Source organism: Stylophora pistillata, chromosome 3 (genome assembly GCF_964205215.1).
Source record: "Stylophora pistillata chromosome 3, jaStyPist1.2, whole genome shotgun sequence".
NCBI classification, from domain to species: Eukaryota; Metazoa; Cnidaria; class Anthozoa; order Scleractinia; family Pocilloporidae; genus Stylophora; species Stylophora pistillata.
In genome coordinates this window covers 36,288,465-36,305,964 of record NC_142521.1, presented here as the reverse complement: position 1 = coordinate 36,305,964, position 17,500 = coordinate 36,288,465, and the positions used below count along the sequence as shown (strand labels likewise).

Genomic DNA, 17,500 nt, shown 5'->3' with positions numbered 1-17,500 from the left:
TCCTAAAGTCAGTGTTTGTAACTTGTTTGAGTACTTTAATGAGGCAGCCAGTGCCGCACATTCCTTTTCCCTCATTTGTACATTCCACAAATTTAAGAAAGTCAACTGTGGCACGTGATGAAGATTCTCAGCGAAATGACTCACACCACTGTGTAAAGGGTTGAAGGACAAGTTGAACGTACGCAAATTTGGAGAATGATACAGTGACTCGGCAATCAAAGCAGCACATTTTGTTATTATATTGATTTCATTATCTTCTAAACTGTGGAGATTGTCAGTAAAATTAATTCCGTAAATCGCGTTCTCAATCCATTGACCTTCAAAGGCAGCTTTCCTCCTCTCTCTTATTCTAATTTTTCGACGAGCTGTTAATAAAGGCAACACGTTTCTTCAACAGAACAACATCCTCAACTGTGTAAACACAAATGTCAACCCCTCTCACTAGTGACAAACAATGGTTCTCAGTCAAAGACAGTGCAATGTTGTTGTTTTCATTATTTACCAAATTATCCACAGGTGGCTGAGAAGAGCAAACCGGCGGTGATATCAGTTCAGGAAGCAGTTCAGGAGGCAATTTAGAATGAAAAACATCATCTGTTATGTCAATTAGACAGAGAAAGTTTCTCCCCTCGCAGTTTTTGAGGAAAAAGTTTGCATGGAGTAAATCGGCGTACTTTTCTACATATTTACTTTCTCCAGAGGAAGTTGAAACGATCAAGTTCAAAAAAGCTATGGAGAGAAAGTTATCATTAGCAGCTAAATAATTTTTAAAAAATAAATAGTTTGGAAAACTTCTGATGAATTTTAAGAAGTTTTCTGCGACAGAAGCAGAAGAGTGTCCCTTCCCAAGTATTACAACATGGTGAACACATGAAAGAAATGCAGAATGCACGGCTGGTCTGTCTGAGGCTGGACACCAAAACAATTAAACAATCGACACAGAATAGAATAAATGCGTGTTGTTCATCAGACAAATCATAGCGAGAAGGCGTCTTGGTGAACTTGTAATTTGTGAGACCTTCTTTCTCTCCGAGATACTTTAGATGATGAAAAACAATCCCGGCAGCTTCTGATGACAACTCAGAAACGAATTTTAGAACTTCAGCCATCTTCCTTAATTTTTCAAACGTATCCATTCCTGACAGGCAGGTTACAGTTCCATTCTTCTTAACCGTCAGTTCTTGAACGATGAACCGGGCGGCGAGAAACTCATGGACGGACTTATAAAGAATATAAACGATCTTCTCACGGTTCAAAGCGGAAAGTTTGGAAACTTGGAAAAAACCGATATGTATTAGCTTCTCGAACAGATCAACATTTCTAAATTTGCTGAAGTTAAAATCAATCAATTAATCAATCAATCAATTAATCAATCAATTTATTTAACGTGGTCAGAACGCTTAGCTAAAAGCTAGTTTACAGGTACGCCACGAAATAAAAAGAGAAAAGGAAATTATAAAGCCTTGTGAAGGTATACAAATTGAAATAAATTAAGAGTTTAGAGCTAGCTAATATTAAAATATAGGAATTTAATAATGTCGTCACCGAGTTGAATATATAAAATGTAAGATGTAACCATTAAAAACAGGAAATATAATTAAAGATAGATCCTCACCGCGCTAGATTCCGTGAGATCTGATGTTTTTAAGTAACTTTTAAAACTAGTAAATGTTTGTATCTTTCGAGACTCGTCCGGTAAAGCGTTCCATAGTTTCGATGCAGCACATCTCCATGATCTTAACCCGAAGGTTGTTGATTTTACTTTTGGGAGGTCCAGTATTGTGGTGCCCCTAAGATTATAAGTGGAGCACCTAACTGTTATAAGATCACGTAAGCTTTTTGGTCCTGCATCACTGGTTAATACCTTAAAGACAGTGGACAAAATTTTCGCTAATCGCTGTTCACGAAGACTTGAGAGACCGATACGCTTACAAAGTTCCTCATAAGTTCCTCAATTTATCATCGATTGTCACGCCAAGAAGTTCCATTGTGTTGGATATGGGAAGTGGTGACTCCTCACACTGAAACACTGGTTCATCAGTTCCTTTGTGTTTTCCCAACACCATTGCCTGGTATTTTGAACTGTTCCTCTTCATACCATTACGCGCGAACCATATATCAGCACTAATAAGATCGTTGTTGATTGTTTCTTCAATTTTGGAGAGTTTATTGTCGGCGTAAAAGATATGAGTGTCATCCGCGTAAGTGGACAGAGTGCACTTCTCGATGACATATGAAAGATCGTTCATGAAGATCTTGAATAGTAAACGGCCGAGGATGGATCCCTGTGGTATACCATTGCAAATAGGTTGCCAATTGGAAAGTGCATCCAATAGTCTCACTCTTTGGAATCGATTTGATAAATTATCTTTTTATCAGGGTGGTTGTTGCTTCATCTGCTCCATATTCTTTTAATTTTAAAACAATCAGTTCATGAGGTAAGGTGTCAAAGGCCTTGGACAAGTCCATAAGGACCAGACCAATCAATTTGTTGTTAGCAATTCCTTTCTTCCTTTGTTCGGTTAGACTAAGAAGCGCTGAGTCGCAGCCGTGATATTTCCTATAAGCAAACACATATTTGTGATAAATTTCTTCAAAATACGGGCTTATTCGGCAATGAACAATTTTTTCGAAAACCTTCGATAAAGCTGGCAGAATCGTTATCGGCCGATAGTTAGTTTTTAATAGGCTGCAGTCTTTTCTGAGAATTGGTGTGACTTCGCCAAGTTCCCACTGTTGTGGTATCTTAGTTGAAGTTAGAACATGATTAATCAGTGTACTAAGAGGGAAGCATAAAACATCCATCGATTCTTTAACTGCTAGTGGAGGGATCCCATCACATCCAGAAGCCTTGTTTGGAGCAAGTTTCCTCATTACTTCGTAGCTTCGTAACTTCGTATTAAAATAAAGGCGATCTTCCAAAAGCGCGTTAGATGCATGTTTTTACGGTGGCCCATAAGGGACATGCCACATTTTTTTTATCGCGCGTTAAATGGTAATCATCGCGCGATAAATGGAAATTATCGCGCGATAAATAACAAATTATCGCGCAATAATTTATCATTTATCGCGCGATAATTTCCATTGATCGCGCGATAGATTATCATTTATTGCGCGATGATCTCAATTTATCGCGCGATCTGTCATTTATCGCGCGATAAAAAAAAAAATGTGTCATGTCTCCTATGGGCCACCGTATGTTTTCCTATTTTGGAAAGTTCCTCTTGATATTCATCCATGCTTTTATCTGCTGTGACATTGTCTGAATTTTTTGCAGCCATGTGATCCAAGAGAGTTTGAATAAAACCTACGTAAATGTACGCACGAGATGTTGGTAACTGATACTTTTTCTCTTTCCAGAGAAGACACAACATTAACAACAAAAGCGGTATTTTTGTCATCGCTTCGAGGTCCTGCTCCCAGAGGTAGTTAAGTAACCCGGCCTTTAACGTCCTCCTCGTTAGATAGAATCTTTCTTGCAAACTGTTCCTTTTGTTCCCAGCTATGAGCCTGTTGATTTCAAACTGAGCATGACTTGACACTCTAAGCTCATCTTCCTTCTCTGGTCGCGTTGTGATCATTACACAACAGTCTCTCAGCTGACTGCCTCTCCAATCCTGGTTCTGAGGGACACATTCATACAAGTTAGACAAGTTATTGACTGACATCGACTGACATCGGATCATCAGCAGACAACAGTTCAGCGGTTTTCAACATGGTACAGAGGTCCGGAATATCACAAACGTCTCGCAACTTGATTAACAGTACAAGAACAAACTTTCTGAGGATCTCCTTTTTGCCATCTGCCCAATGAAGAGCCAGTTTTTGAGTGAAAGTAGACTTTCCTATTCCAGGTCTTCCATACACTAGAATTCGTCTACGGATGGGATGATGTTCGTCACTTCCAAATACTTCGCTGCAATCTTCCAACGTTTCTTTCGTAATTCCATCATGTTTTCTGTGGTCTTGCAAAGTGTTAACTGTATGTAAATGTCATTAATGTGTACCGTGTTTTCTGGGTCCCATGGTGTTATTTTCACCTGACACATGGTGTTGTAATATTCTCTCAGCTGATTCTGACACCATTTCAAAAAGTCCGCCGCAGAAACTTTTGGCAAAGAAAAAAAAACTAAACAAAATAAAATGTGCCCACGTTTTTCTTCTTTCTTTGAAAACAACAACACCAAAAGCCTCTTCCAAGAACTGTGAATTCTCACTGATTAACCAATGCAAGGTAGTTTTTTGGCAAAAAGTTATTCTACTTTTTTTAGCAAAATTGTGTCCATACAACAAGAAATTACCTTCAATCTTAATGCGTTTGGCCGCTGAACGTTCCTCCTCTGTTGGGTCCATCTCGCTTCGAAGAAAATCGGAAGACAAAAAGTTACTTTAGCAAGGGGAGATAGAAAAAAAGGATCCTATAAAATAATTTCTTTTTTTAACTCATTACATGTGATTAAAAGAGAGTAATATATTGCCAGTGAGTTTGATTCAACAATCTCTGATAGCCCATGAAGTGTGACTACCTCGTTCATGACCCAAACAATTAAACTTAGGTCAAAATAAAACAAAGCAAAAAGTAGAAAATTAATTAATATTAAGCAAACTATATTGAAACTTCATAGCAGCTGTAACTAAAAGGTAACTCTAAACCGCTTTCAAAGATTCAAGCCATTATCAATAATTGTAACCTTATCATTAACTCTAAGTAGCTTTCTCCTAAAAGTGAAAATAAAATTATATTGTAACATTGTTTGAAAAACACAGCCAAAGTTGTTACATACATAAAAAAAGACAAAAACACGCACCTCCGTAGTGAGGCCAGTCTCCAAACACAAGGGAGTTACTCAACATGTTGGATATCACAGAAGCCGCCATAACACAGGCAAAAGTCTGCCATGAATTGTTTGTAGATCCACGGCCACGAGCAAAATCACAGACTCCTTTGACAACGAGCCACTCCATTTTCATGTCATGGGCTGCTGCAAACAGACCTGATGTATGAAGAAAATGAGATTAGAGACTGAATAAATGCAATGAGTAAGTAATTATCATGTAACGAGGTCCTACTCAGGAGGGAAGTGAGATGTAAAAGCTGCTCTGTGTTTCACTAAAACACCCCGACTGTCTTTCCTGTGTCATCAATGGCAGATTATTAAGGATTATTAAAGAGACTCTGTGAACAGATAGAAGTTGAAGCAGCAGTCCAACGAAAACAGATGGAGAACATGGTAAAGGCGAGAATGGTGTAAGTTGAAAAACAAAGACAAAATTTCATGCGAGAGCACCAAACCCTCAACAAACGACTTGCACAAACGCAGAAATCAAAGAAGACCGTGGAGAGCTTCAGACAACAGCTGCTACTCAATCGGAGCCGACAACAGCAAATTGAAAAGCCGGGATTCTTTGACAGAGCGCTGCAAATGACACCCGTCTCGGGCGGGTTCTCTAGCACCCTATCAAAGTGTAGCGTCATGTAAGGCCTCTAAAGTTGTTTCTTATCAAGTACATTGGTTCGATTTTTAGTAGTTGCATAATATTCGTGTCTAGATTAACGTAATTTGCGAAGAATTAACCACCTTAATGTTATATAATCCGTTTTATGTCAATGGACATGTTCTTGAATCCGTAGATAAACTGAGAACTTCATATATTTCATTGTATCTGATTTATCACTTTCACGGGCTTATTACGAATCAACTTAACGGCCTGCTCCCACTTGGCTTGTTAGCTCTATTGGTAGAACGCTGCACTAGTATCGCAGAGGTCAGTGGTTCGAATCCCGTACAGGCCTGGTTTTTTTTAGGTCTGATTTTCGCTATTGCTTAAATAGCGTTATCTACTGCGAGGATCGTGCATCATACGTATGTAATACCGCAGTTCAAAATATATGAACTTCATATATTTCATAGTATCTGAAAACTGTGTGTTGTCCATAATACCAATTTGAAAAAAGACCTTAGTGGTTTCTTCTAATTATTAACTAGTACGCGCAAACGAAATTCCCTTCTGGAGAAATTTAGCCCGAAACCTAACAGGCTATTGTAGACTCTGTGTACACGGGATGTAATAAATGTTTGGGATATTCTTTAAAGGCGCACGAGCGAAAAAAAAAGGAGGACAAAGGTCGAGAGGTTTTATTTTATCTATTAGCTTCGCCAACCGGCAAGGACACCGTAACAGCTTGCGCCAGTTACTGTGGGCCCAATAAACCAACCACCCCACCCCAGGGGAGGGCGTTCATCACACAGTAATCTCGTGTGTGGGAAATTAGCGTCTCCTACCCCCAACCCTGCAGGAGACGGGACCTCCATTTATTCGTCCCTATCCGAGAGACTGCTTACAATCTTTTGATTGTCTCTCCCTTATTTGCCTTTTTTGTTTGTTTCCCCGCCTTAAAATTTGATAGAATTAAAAGCACAGCAGTAAAGAGGAGAGGATGCTAAGGTGACTCTTGATGCCTACTCATCGAAAAGTTCAGCGGAGGACAATTAAAGGGTGGATGTGCGGCTAGTGGAATGAAATACCAAAAGGTTATTTAAAGGCAAAACACAAAGCAAATAACAAACAACAGCAAAACATCAAAAAGAACATTACAAAGGTCGGTCAGTTGGTCGAACGCAAAAGACGTATATATTTCACAATTCAGACTGTCAGATTCTGCTGTAAATTAAAGGAAAATGATGCAATATAAAACCACGAAAATTAACCAGTCTTTCCTCACACCCTAAGGGTACCCAAGTCGAGCAATAGTCTCTTGAATTCAAAATCTGGGCACAAATATTCCTCAGCGCGCGACGCATTCAGCTGTACAATAATTTCAACAAATAATTTTAATAAATGTGATTTAGGGTCCGAGCAACAACGATAAAGGTCGTATCCATTGTCTTTGTCAAACACTCTCATATCAGCTGAACCTTTTTTGGCAATTAAGGCAATGTTTTTTAATAAATCAACAAAAGTAAGAGTACACTGGTGAAAATATTTATCAAAATAAGCCAAGCTAAATTGCTACTTGCTAAAACAAGCATTTAAGCCTGTAAAACTGTGTAACGACTTTCACTCTTCTGATCACGAACGATTTTGCAACAATTTTCAGTTTCAAGCATCAACAACGTAAGGAATAAAAAGAAGCCTACTTGACTGCACAACGCTGCCTGTGCACTGATCTAAGCTCAAAAAAAATAATTCTCCCGCTCTTTTCTCTTAAAGTCTGCTTTTCTTGTGAAGAAAAATAATTTTTGTCAGCTGGCGATAAAGCTTGTGTCAGGGTATCCGTTATTGAAGAAGATCGAAATATTGGAAGAAGGAAAATGGATTCTGAGAAGGAGAGATAGCTCTCTCCAATGTTTCAGCTCTCCTCATTTAGACCGTCTTTAAAAAGGGAGAGTCTAGTACAGACTACTCTACGCGATTTTCTTTCTAGGATCAATGCTCCGTTTTTCGAACTAATGACCTAAGAGATTCCTTTTGCGTTCTGATTGACCTGAAAAAAAAACTCACAGTTAAGTTGAACAGTTAAAAAGCCAATCAGACAGAAGAGTGACCAAATTATTTTATTGACAATCTCCAAAAAAACAATGTTTACACTATATTCTGATTTGCTTGTCACGCAGATCTCAGATGAATTATTTGTTAACTCGCTGCCACGACACACGACTTAAGAACAGCCAAGTTATTCTAAAATACTACTCTACTCATTACTCGCCAAATCAGTTGGCATAGAAACCTTTTTTTAAGCGCTCACTCAACATGATTATCATCACCATCGTCGTCATCATTATCTACCTCCTCCTGTTCATCATCATCATAGTTCTTGTCATAGTCATCATCATCATCATCATCATCATCGTTATCCTCCTCCTTTTGCTCATTACCGTCAACGTCATCATTATCCTCATCATCCTCATCCTCATCATCATCATCTGGCTCGTTTCTGAATCTTATTCCTTTTCTTTTCAGCTCAGCTTTTGTACGAAGTCGGTGGATGTCCCTCTCCCCTGTATATTCCTTCTCCTATCACAAGAATAAAGGGCAACAATATCAACCACAGCACCAATAATGTGTAACACTTAACTTGCATTTTCATGCAAGATAAATTTTTAAAACACCTTGCTTTCCCCCGCGTATATCGGAATATCACCTTTCCATCGCTGTGGCAAAGAAACACCTGTTTCATTAACTATGTGTAACACTCAACTTACTTTTTCACACACAAGCTAATTACTTGACCCATTCAAATATATTTGTCCAAAAAGCGAGCAGTGGAAGAGAATATTCACTTTTGAATTCAAATAGCTACAAGCGAATAACACTTCATTTCACAACAGGGAAATTGTTCGTAGATATAAATAACAAACAGTAATGGTCCCTGGCGATTAAAATAAGGCGATACTTAACAGACAAACACATGATTAAATTAAATAATATATTTTTCAAAGGAAAGAAAACTGTCTAACATCTTCTCAAATTGATATAAATCCGCATACAAAGTATTGGCTATCATTCCTTACCCGAGGAAAAATAAAAAATTTAATAATTTTTTAACCTTTCACGCTTACACGCGACGGGTTTTACTCCACATCATTTCTCCACTAGCAAAACTGTTTGTTTTGCACGAAATTATTTTAATCCCTGTCTAGTTACCTAACATCCCTGGGGGCACATATCTATAAAATAAAACACGCGCTTCGAAACTTCAGAGGGGACGCTATTTCGTTCATAGTCCCTAGGTACGAACAGAGCAAGAATCGTAACACGAATACAAGGTTTACTTCGGGAAAGGAATACAGAATTATAAGTACAATTAAAACATATTTGCTGTTTGAATTAGTTCAGGGACATTACGGCATAGTGCCTACAAACGATTGTAATTTGTCTGTTTCAGTTTGACTCATATATGCTTCTAGAGAGAAGGAGTGCAGAAATAAATTCTACATATTTCCCAAGCTGTTGAGGTCTATTAAGAGTTCAATACACTGTTACACGACTGAAAGTTAGACAACTCTAGATATTCCTTCTTGATGATCCGGGGTTCTCGTTGTCATGTTTTTCTCAGCTTTACTAGAAGCATAGAGTTTTCCTTTCCCTGAAACCGTACTATTCTGACAAAACTCCATGTTTGAATCAAATGCGAGACACCTAGTAAATAGTAATGAAGAAAAACAAAACAAATCAAAAACAACTTCAAGGTTCACACTTGTGCTCCGCTCAACTAACGCCTCCTAGCCTATCATTTCATGCCACACAAGTTAATTGTCTGTTTTTTTTTTTATATAAGAAGGATAATGCAGCATTTCTGTATTCCTCTAAGCAAACAAAAAGCGCCCACACTCCACAGGAAAGGCTAGACGAGCAGCGAATAAGGTAGGCAGATGTTTTATTCTAGTGATCGTAATAAGATGTTTCACATCAAAAAGTTGTTTACGTTCCGCGATGTCACAGAAACATGGGAAGTAGCGTAAAGTGTACACAGAATCAACTCCACGGTGTGTGGTAAATTGAAGTTTAAAACTTATTTTGTTAGGATTTACGGGAGACCAAGCAGAAACAAACATACGATAACAAGCTTAACAACTTCATTATCAACAATGTTGTTCTTTAATTTTTCTTCAAAAGTGAGCTTATACGACGCGAGAGAGACCGATAGGCCCCGATTTCTGACAGAGTTACACAACACGAGCAGAGTAGCCAAAAGAGAAAAGAATCCAACTGATGAATAAGAATAAGGAAACCATTGAAGAGCGAGTAAATTATAACACAGTGCCGAGTTTGACTAATGGTCGCGTGTCGCGCCTTTTAAAATGTTTTGTTTTGCTTTTTAGTTGTTTATTAGCGGGGTTCTCAAACAAAAACCCAAATTCATTATTTGCAATGTTTGTCTTTGATTTTTCAAAACAAAATAGTGTTATCATGGAGACCTAGGAGACCAGGAGGCTCTACGAGCAACTGACAGAATTACTCAACACGAGCAAATAATCCAAAGAAGAAAAGAATCCAACTGATAAATAAGTATAAGGAAACCATTTAAGTCCCAGTAAATTATAACACCGTACCAGTTTCGTTAAAGAAGACAATCATTACACCTTCAACTTTTGTTGAATTATTTCCTATCATCGGCACAAACCTTTCAGACGTGAAGATATGACAATAGAATCAACGCGACTTTCACTTACAAAAACCAATTCGGATTTTAAAAAAGGAAAAAAATCCCTTTTCTTTGCTCATTTATATTTATTGGGGTTCACGCTCCCTGATAGCAAAAGCGAATAAATGCCTGCATAGAATGTAGGGAACAACTTTATCGAATTCAAAGCACGTATGGGTTGAACAATCCTTTCTCGTTAAATAATCAAACCCAAATAAAAGCATCCCACAATAATAACAGAAGCCGAACAATTTCAAAATTCAAAATTGATCCGAGGAGTTTGGTCAGACAAATATTCTCACAACTCGTCTATTTTTTTCTCTCTCAAGTAAGGCGTAACTACACAAGCAAAGCAAAGGTCAATCGAATGAACTCCCAAAGTTTTTAATTATTGTGTAAGCAGGAAATATCAAGTCATTTGGAAGTCCCTAAATTTAATCTTCGTCATTTTTTTCTTCAAATCATCTTTGAACAAGCTACGCATGAGCCATAAAAGTACTTAACGTGGGTTTGTTACGGTCTCCGTCTACAACATTGGCTCCTAACGTCGCAAAATAGAAAGAGAAAATTCTGAAAACAGTGACTGTTCCTGAAGACTGTATTCTTTCTCACGAAAAATAATCTGATTAATTGAGTTCAAAGCAAGTTACTGGAAACATTATCAAGTGCTCTGCTGAAGAGCATCTAAACAAAAATTAGATGCATAACAACTGAGTGAAACAACAAAAAGGCACTTACATGGTAATCGGTGTTCACCTTAGTGTTTCTCTCATTTACTGCTGTACACAACTCTTCAAATTCTGTCCTTGTCATCTGAACACCTTGAAGGCGCAGGATCGCCAGCTTAGGAACACTGCTGAGATGTTGGACCAGATCCCTGACCCCGCGGCCAAGTGGATTGGAAGCGAGAACAAGATATCCTAGCACTGGTACATACTTTAGAGCATGGGCCAGTGCTGATGCTTCATCTTCACCCATATTTGTTTTCTTCAGGTCCAGGTGATTCAGATTGGGTACATTGTTCAGGCTCTTGGCCAGTTCAATAATCCCGTGACCCAGGGCATTGTTGCGTATATTCAGTTCTTTTAACTTGTTTAAGGGGGCATTCTGGTCAAAAAAAATTAAAAATCTTTATTTTTTTCGAAAATGTTTTGATGGCCTCTTTAGTTGGGCAAATCTGTCTAGTTTAAAGTTTTGATGTCAGTTTTTCCACTTCCAGTTTGCGAGTCAGTAAAAAATGAGGTTTTCTTAGCCTTGTTTTTTTGTTGTTTTTCGGTTTCCATAGCAACGGTTTCAAATTTTGCGTTATTTTTGCGATCGATGCGTTATAACTTGTTAAAACACGTTCCTACGGTCTGGTGTGACGAGAGTCCGTTCCTCAGGTACAATCTTTTCGGTTCTAAGCTAGGTTACTAAGCCAATTCAGCTCTCGGCCAAAACTCGGCATTGCTCCATATTACTTTCGCATTGCTCCATAATATTTTCGAATTACAATGCCAAAAGAAGGACGCAAACAAGCTGTTTTAAGGAAAAATGTTTCGAAAAAGCGAAAAAGTGGTTTCAGAGGCACTTCAGTCCATGATTTAAAGCGCCAGAATAAAGAGAAACGGCCAACAGTAGGAGTTACTTTCGTCGATGAAGACGATGTGGTCAGTCAGCGAGCTAATTCCACCACCAGCTGTGCCTGCATCTTCCAGAAAGATTCAAGTCTCTGAGACCGAAAGCCTCTCAGACGAGAATTCCTATAACGCTTTCGAGTCAGCAAATGGTTATCGCCTTGTTAGCATGGATAGCTTAAGGAAATTTTGTAACAGGATTCATTCACGCTCTACATGCTCTTCAGGTGAGTCTAGAGCTTTATCACATACACTTGTAATCTGTATGTAACGTATCTATCTTTCTACCTACAATCTGCTTAACTTAATAGCTATGTTATGAAGTTTCTTAACTGTTTATTTTGTTTTGGCTGTTTTAGGCCATGTTGAGTTAGAAGAAGACTGTACAAGTAGATTTGGCTTGAGCAGTTCCATCTATGCCAGGTGTGATGAATGTGGAATGTCAGAACTACTTGCTACTGGATACCACAAATCTGATGCCACATTACCGAATACTATCCAAGGAAAAGATTTAAATCGGAGAGTTGTTTATGGTGCCTTTGAAATGGGTTTAGGAAGGGAAGGAATAGCCAAACTGTGCGAAGTGTTAGATATGCCTTTCAGTATTTCAATTGATACATGGTATAGACATGAGGATGCTCTCTTAGAAGCCCACACTGATGTCATTAAGAGGAGAGATTCTAAAAGAGTAAAACAGGCTGAGACAAGAGTGGACAAACAGTACAAGAACTACAGAATCATGAGGAGGCAGGCAAAACAAAGGGATGAAGAGCTGAGGTCCAACCGGGAAGGTGTGACATATGAGGCGGGAGGCTTCAATGATCTTGGACTGAACAGTGGACCATCAAGAAAGAGAAAAAAAAAATGAACAGACATAAAAGCCATTCCCTGGTGACATTTACTGCTGTTTGATATAGTATTATGGTGAAATATCAAAGCAAATCAGTAGTTGAGAGAATGGAAGTCATTTTCATTGTTTTTTCTCTTTTACAAATGTTTAAGGCTATTTTCTGAAAAATGGCCATTTTTCCTACTGCCAGTACTGCCCCCTATTTTTTTGTTTCTTAGATTTAAGGTATGTTAGTCAAACTTGGCTCAAGTGTTTAACATATAGACTACTACAACTTAATGGGACAAAATTAGACCATATAAAATAGGAGCATATTTACAGGAAAAAACATAAAGTAAATGTTCATTTGGTTGCCATGACAACAATATCCGCCGTAACTAAATTTTGCCCCATTAAGTTGTAGTCCCTTTTATATAGAGTTGATGTGCCAAACATAAGTTTATTTGACTGCATTTTCATTAGAAACAAAAGGGGGCAGTGTATCAAGTCTAACAATAATATTTTATGTTATAGGGTTAATAATTAACTTCAGAAATGCATGGTCAGCAATTTAAGATCAATATTGAAGAAAGCATAATCAGGTGCCTCTTTGGTGAAAATGTGAGCCATTTAGGCTAAATTTTGAATTTTTTATGAATTTTAAAAGTTGTGGTCACAATCGTCCTAGTTTTAGACCAGAATGCCCCCTTAAGTACTTTAATGAGGCAGCCAGTGCTGATGCTTCATCTTCACCCATATTTGTATTCTTCAGGTGCAGCCAGTCAGATTGGGTACATTGTTCAGGTTCTTGGCCAGTTCAATAATCCCGTGACCCAGGGCATTGTCGCTTAAACTCAGTATTTCTAACTTGTTTAAGTACTTTAATGAGGTAGCCAGTGCCGCACATTCCTTTTCTCCCATTTGTACTTTCCACAACATTAATCTCGTCAACTGTGGCACGTGATGAAGACTCTCAGCCAAATGACTCCCACCACTGTGTAAAGGCGAGGACAGGTAGAGCTCACGCAAATTTGGAGAATGCTGCAGTGAGTCAGAGATAAAAGCTTTATACTTTGCTGCTGTATTCATGTCCCAAACTCTTAAACTGTGGAGATTGTCAGTAAAATTAATTCCGTTAATCGCGCTCTCAATCAATTGAAAGGTTTCCTCCTCCTCCTCCTTCCATAGTCTCCCTATTCTAATTATAATTTCTCGAGGAGCTGTTACTAAAGGCAACACGTTCTTCAACAGAACAGCTTCCTTAAATGTGTGAACCCAAACGTCAACCTGTCTCACCAGTGACAAACAGTGGTTCTCAGTCAAAGGTACATCAATGTTGTTGTTTTCGTTATTTACTAAATTATTCAGAGGTGGCTGAGAAGAGCAAACCGGCGCTGATATCAGTTCAGGAAACAATTCAGAATGAAAAACCTTATCTGGTATGTCAATTCGATAGACAAAGTTTCTCCCCCCGGATTTTTTGAGGAAAGAGTTCCTACCGAGTATATCTCCGTACTTCTGTACATCTTTGCTTTCTCCAGAATACGTTAAAAGAACCGCGTTCAAGTCTAACATTATTGATAGAACATCATCGGGAAAATGTTCAAACGACCACTCCTGTACAAAAAATAAATAGTTTGGGAAACTGCTGACAGATTTGAAGAAGTGTTCTACAGCAGCAGTAGACCTGTTTTTTTCCTCGAGTATCACAACATGGTTAACACATGAGAGAAATGCAGAATACACGGCTGTTCTGTCTGAGGCTGGACAAAAAAACAAACAATCGACACAGAAAAGAATAAACTGTTGTTGTTCGTGAGACAAATCATCTTCAGAAGGTGTCTTGGTGAACTGGTAATTTGTGAGACCTTCTTTCTCTCCAACGTCATGTAGATGATCAAAAAGAATCCCGGCAGCTTTTAATGACAACTCACATGCGAATTTTAGCACTTCAGCCATCTCCATTGATTTCTCAAACGTATCAATTCCTGACAAGCAGGTGACAGTTCCATTCTTCTTCACGGTCAGTTCTTCGACAACGAACCAGGCGGCGAGAAACTCCTGGACAGACTTATGAAGAACATAAACGATCTTCTCACGGTTCAAAGCGGAACGTTTGGAAACTTGGAAAAGACCCACATGTATTAGCTTCTCGAAGAGATCACCATGCGCACATTTGCTGAAGTTAAAATGAAGACGGTCCTCCAAAAGAGCATCATATGCAAGTTTTCCTATTTTGTAAAGTTCCTCTTGATATTCATCTATGCTTTTACCTGTTGCCACGTTGTCTGCATCTTTTGTAGCCATGTGATCCAAGAGAGTCTGAATAAATTGTACGTAAATGTGCGCACGAGACGTGGGTAACTGATGCTTTTTCTCTTTCCAGAGAAGACACAACATCAACAACAAAAGCGGTATTTCTGCCATCTTTTCGAGGTTCTGCTTCTCCAGGTAGTTAAGTAACCCTTCCACGTCCTCCTCATCAGCAAGAATCTTTCTTGCAAACTGTTTCTTTTGTTCCCTGCTATCGAGCCCGTTGATTTCAAACTGAGCATGACTTGGCACTCTAAGCTCATCCTCTTTCACTGGTCGCGTTGTGATCATTACACAACAGTCTCTCAGCTGACTGCCTCTCCAAATCTGGTGAACTGGGGATGACTTTCCACCGCTGTACTCGTCATATCCGTCCAATATAAGCAGCACTTTCTCCTGGTTCTGACGAACATATTCATACAAGTCATTAACTGCCTTCGGGTCATCAGCAGACAACAGTTCAGCGGTTTTCAACATAGTACAGAGGTCCGGAATATCACAAACGTCTCGCAACTTGATTAACAGTAAAAGAGAAAACTTTCTGAGGATCTCCTTTTTGCCATCTGCCCAATCTACAGCTAATATTTGACTGAAAGTAGACTTTCCTATTCCAGGTCTTCCATACACTAGAATTCGTCTACGGATGGGATGATGTTCGTCACCTTCAAATACTTCACTGATGTCTCCCACCCTTTTTTTCGTCGTCCCGTCAGGTTTTCTGTGATCTTGTAATAACTTCAACTGTATGTATTTGTCATTAATGTGTACCGTGTTGTCTGGGTCCCATGGTGTTATTTTCACTTGACACATGGTGCTGTAAAACTTTCGCAGCTGATTCTGGCACCATTCCAAAGATTGCATCGCAGAGGAATCTGTAGACGAAAAAAAACAGCTTCCCAAATTTTTGGTAACTCTCAAATTGAAGAGAACATAATCATTTCTAGACTAGAGTTTTTCATCACTTTAGAGGCTGCATTTTTATCAACTCTAATTTGTAACTTCAGTAAAACTTACTCTTCAAATCCGGGAGTAAATAGAATGAATCATATTGTCGTTAGTCATATAATTCTATATTTCCCTTTAACTGGGCATTACGGTCCCCCCTCTACCTGAGCATTATCTCACCTACCCCCCCCCCCGCGGTCTTTGATCCTCCTGTGAAAATGAGGAGTGTGAGCTCATTTCATGAACAGCGGCGGGTAATGTCCTATGGTGAGCCTACTGTTCCGGTACGCAAGACTGAACCAATGCAAAATCTAATAAGGAAAACACTGTTTTGATGTGTGAGAACTGAAAGAATTTACGGTACAACTTTATTTTTAGAAAAACAAATTAGGGAAACCCTTAAATCTTCTAGAAACTGCGCAATCCTTGAAGCCTCCTGTCTGAAACTCAGAAGCTGAATGCAGATTCTAAAAGTTATAAAATTCAACATTTTTAAATGCTGAATTTTAACTCCAGTCTGTTAAAACTTAGAAAACTGCAGCCTATGCTATAATTGGGCTAAAAGACTCTTCATTCAAATATATACCTGCTATTAATTTTTGTCAGACAAGGCCTGTGACTGATGGGAAGACTGGGCACTAGAAGAGGATGGCTGTACCGGAACGTCTTTACTCGGTGCTGAAAGTTGTCTGTCAGTTGAATCATCTTCAAGAACAGAAAACCAAACAGACAGCAGTTAGACAGCCTCATGAGGTTAGGAAAAGAACATGGCACTACATTTAGTTCAAACCACCATGATTCTAAAACTGTGTCCTAACCTTGCTTGCTAAGCTATTTGCTCAAACAAATGTGGGTGGAAGATTTCTACAAATGCAAATCTACGTAAGTGAGGAATTGGTGCCATGCGTTTAATCCCTTCTACCTCTGCCAAGAAATTCAACATTTTCCGTTCACTAAGGAGAAGCACCATGCTGTAATTGGGCCAAAATAACTACTCTTGGAAGTCTTAACGGACATACTGTGAATTTGTAGACAATGACAGTGGCTCAAGTGATGGAAGTAATATAGCACTTTACTGTCTTTATGTCATCAATGATAATTTGGTTTCATCAACTCAGTTGATAACATAAAATAGCCACCGTAAAGAGTTTCTAAAACTCACCTTTTGAGAGTTTGCCCTTAGTGTGACTGCACAGACAAATGTGGATGGTGTGTGGTTTATATCACGTGGGTGCAGCAGGGGAGCTTACAACGCTGGAGATTATACATGTAAATGTCTACATCATTCTACAGTTGAATTATGGGGGTCAGAGGTCTTCTTTCCCGGGGGACAAAATTTTTCAAAAAGTTTAAAAGCATTCCACCATCAATCTTGAGCAGATTCAAAACCCACACAGATAATAACCCGCACGGATATTAACCCGCACGGATAATAACCCGCACGGATAATAACCCGCACGGATAATAACCCGCAAGGATAATAACCCGCACGGATAATAATTCGCACGGATAATAACCCGCAAGGATAATAACCCGCACGGACAATAACTCGCACGGACAATAACCCGCACGGATAAGAACCCGCACGGATAATAACCCGCACGGATAATAACCCGCACCGAGAGTAACCCACACGGATAATAACCCGCA

At 38.9% G+C, this 17,500-nt stretch overlaps 2 protein-coding genes and 1 long non-coding RNA gene across 3 annotated transcripts; 1 reads left to right on the top strand and 2 right to left on the bottom strand.

The window, feature by feature from the left end:
- Positions 1-1,363: 1,363 nt before the first annotated feature.
- Positions 1,364-4,774, bottom strand: LOC148735879 (uncharacterized). Its single transcript, XR_015998560.1, has 2 exons — positions 4,302-4,774; positions 1,364-4,108 (listed from the first exon to the last, which is right to left on the bottom strand). It is a non-coding gene; the product is annotated as an uncharacterized LOC148735879 (long non-coding RNA).
- A 2,144-nt stretch (positions 4,775-6,918) lies between these two features.
- Positions 6,919-15,746, bottom strand: LOC148735877 (NLR family CARD domain-containing protein 4-like). Its single transcript, XM_088752717.1, has 3 exons — positions 13,447-15,746; positions 10,886-11,229; positions 6,919-8,016 (listed from the first exon to the last, which is right to left on the bottom strand). The coding sequence occupies exons 1-3, from the start codon at positions 15,713-15,715 to the stop codon at positions 7,744-7,746; spliced, it is 2,886 nt and encodes a 961-aa protein (XP_088608843.1). The 5' UTR covers positions 15,716-15,746; the 3' UTR covers positions 6,919-7,743.
- Positions 11,597-13,271, top strand: LOC148735878 (uncharacterized). Its single transcript, XM_088752714.1, has 2 exons — positions 11,597-11,990; positions 12,123-13,271. Exons 1-2 carry the CDS (start codon positions 11,783-11,785, stop codon positions 12,629-12,631), a joined length of 717 nt encoding a protein of 238 aa, XP_088608840.1. The 5' UTR covers positions 11,597-11,782; the 3' UTR covers positions 12,632-13,271.
- Positions 15,747-17,500: the final 1,754 nt, after the last annotated feature.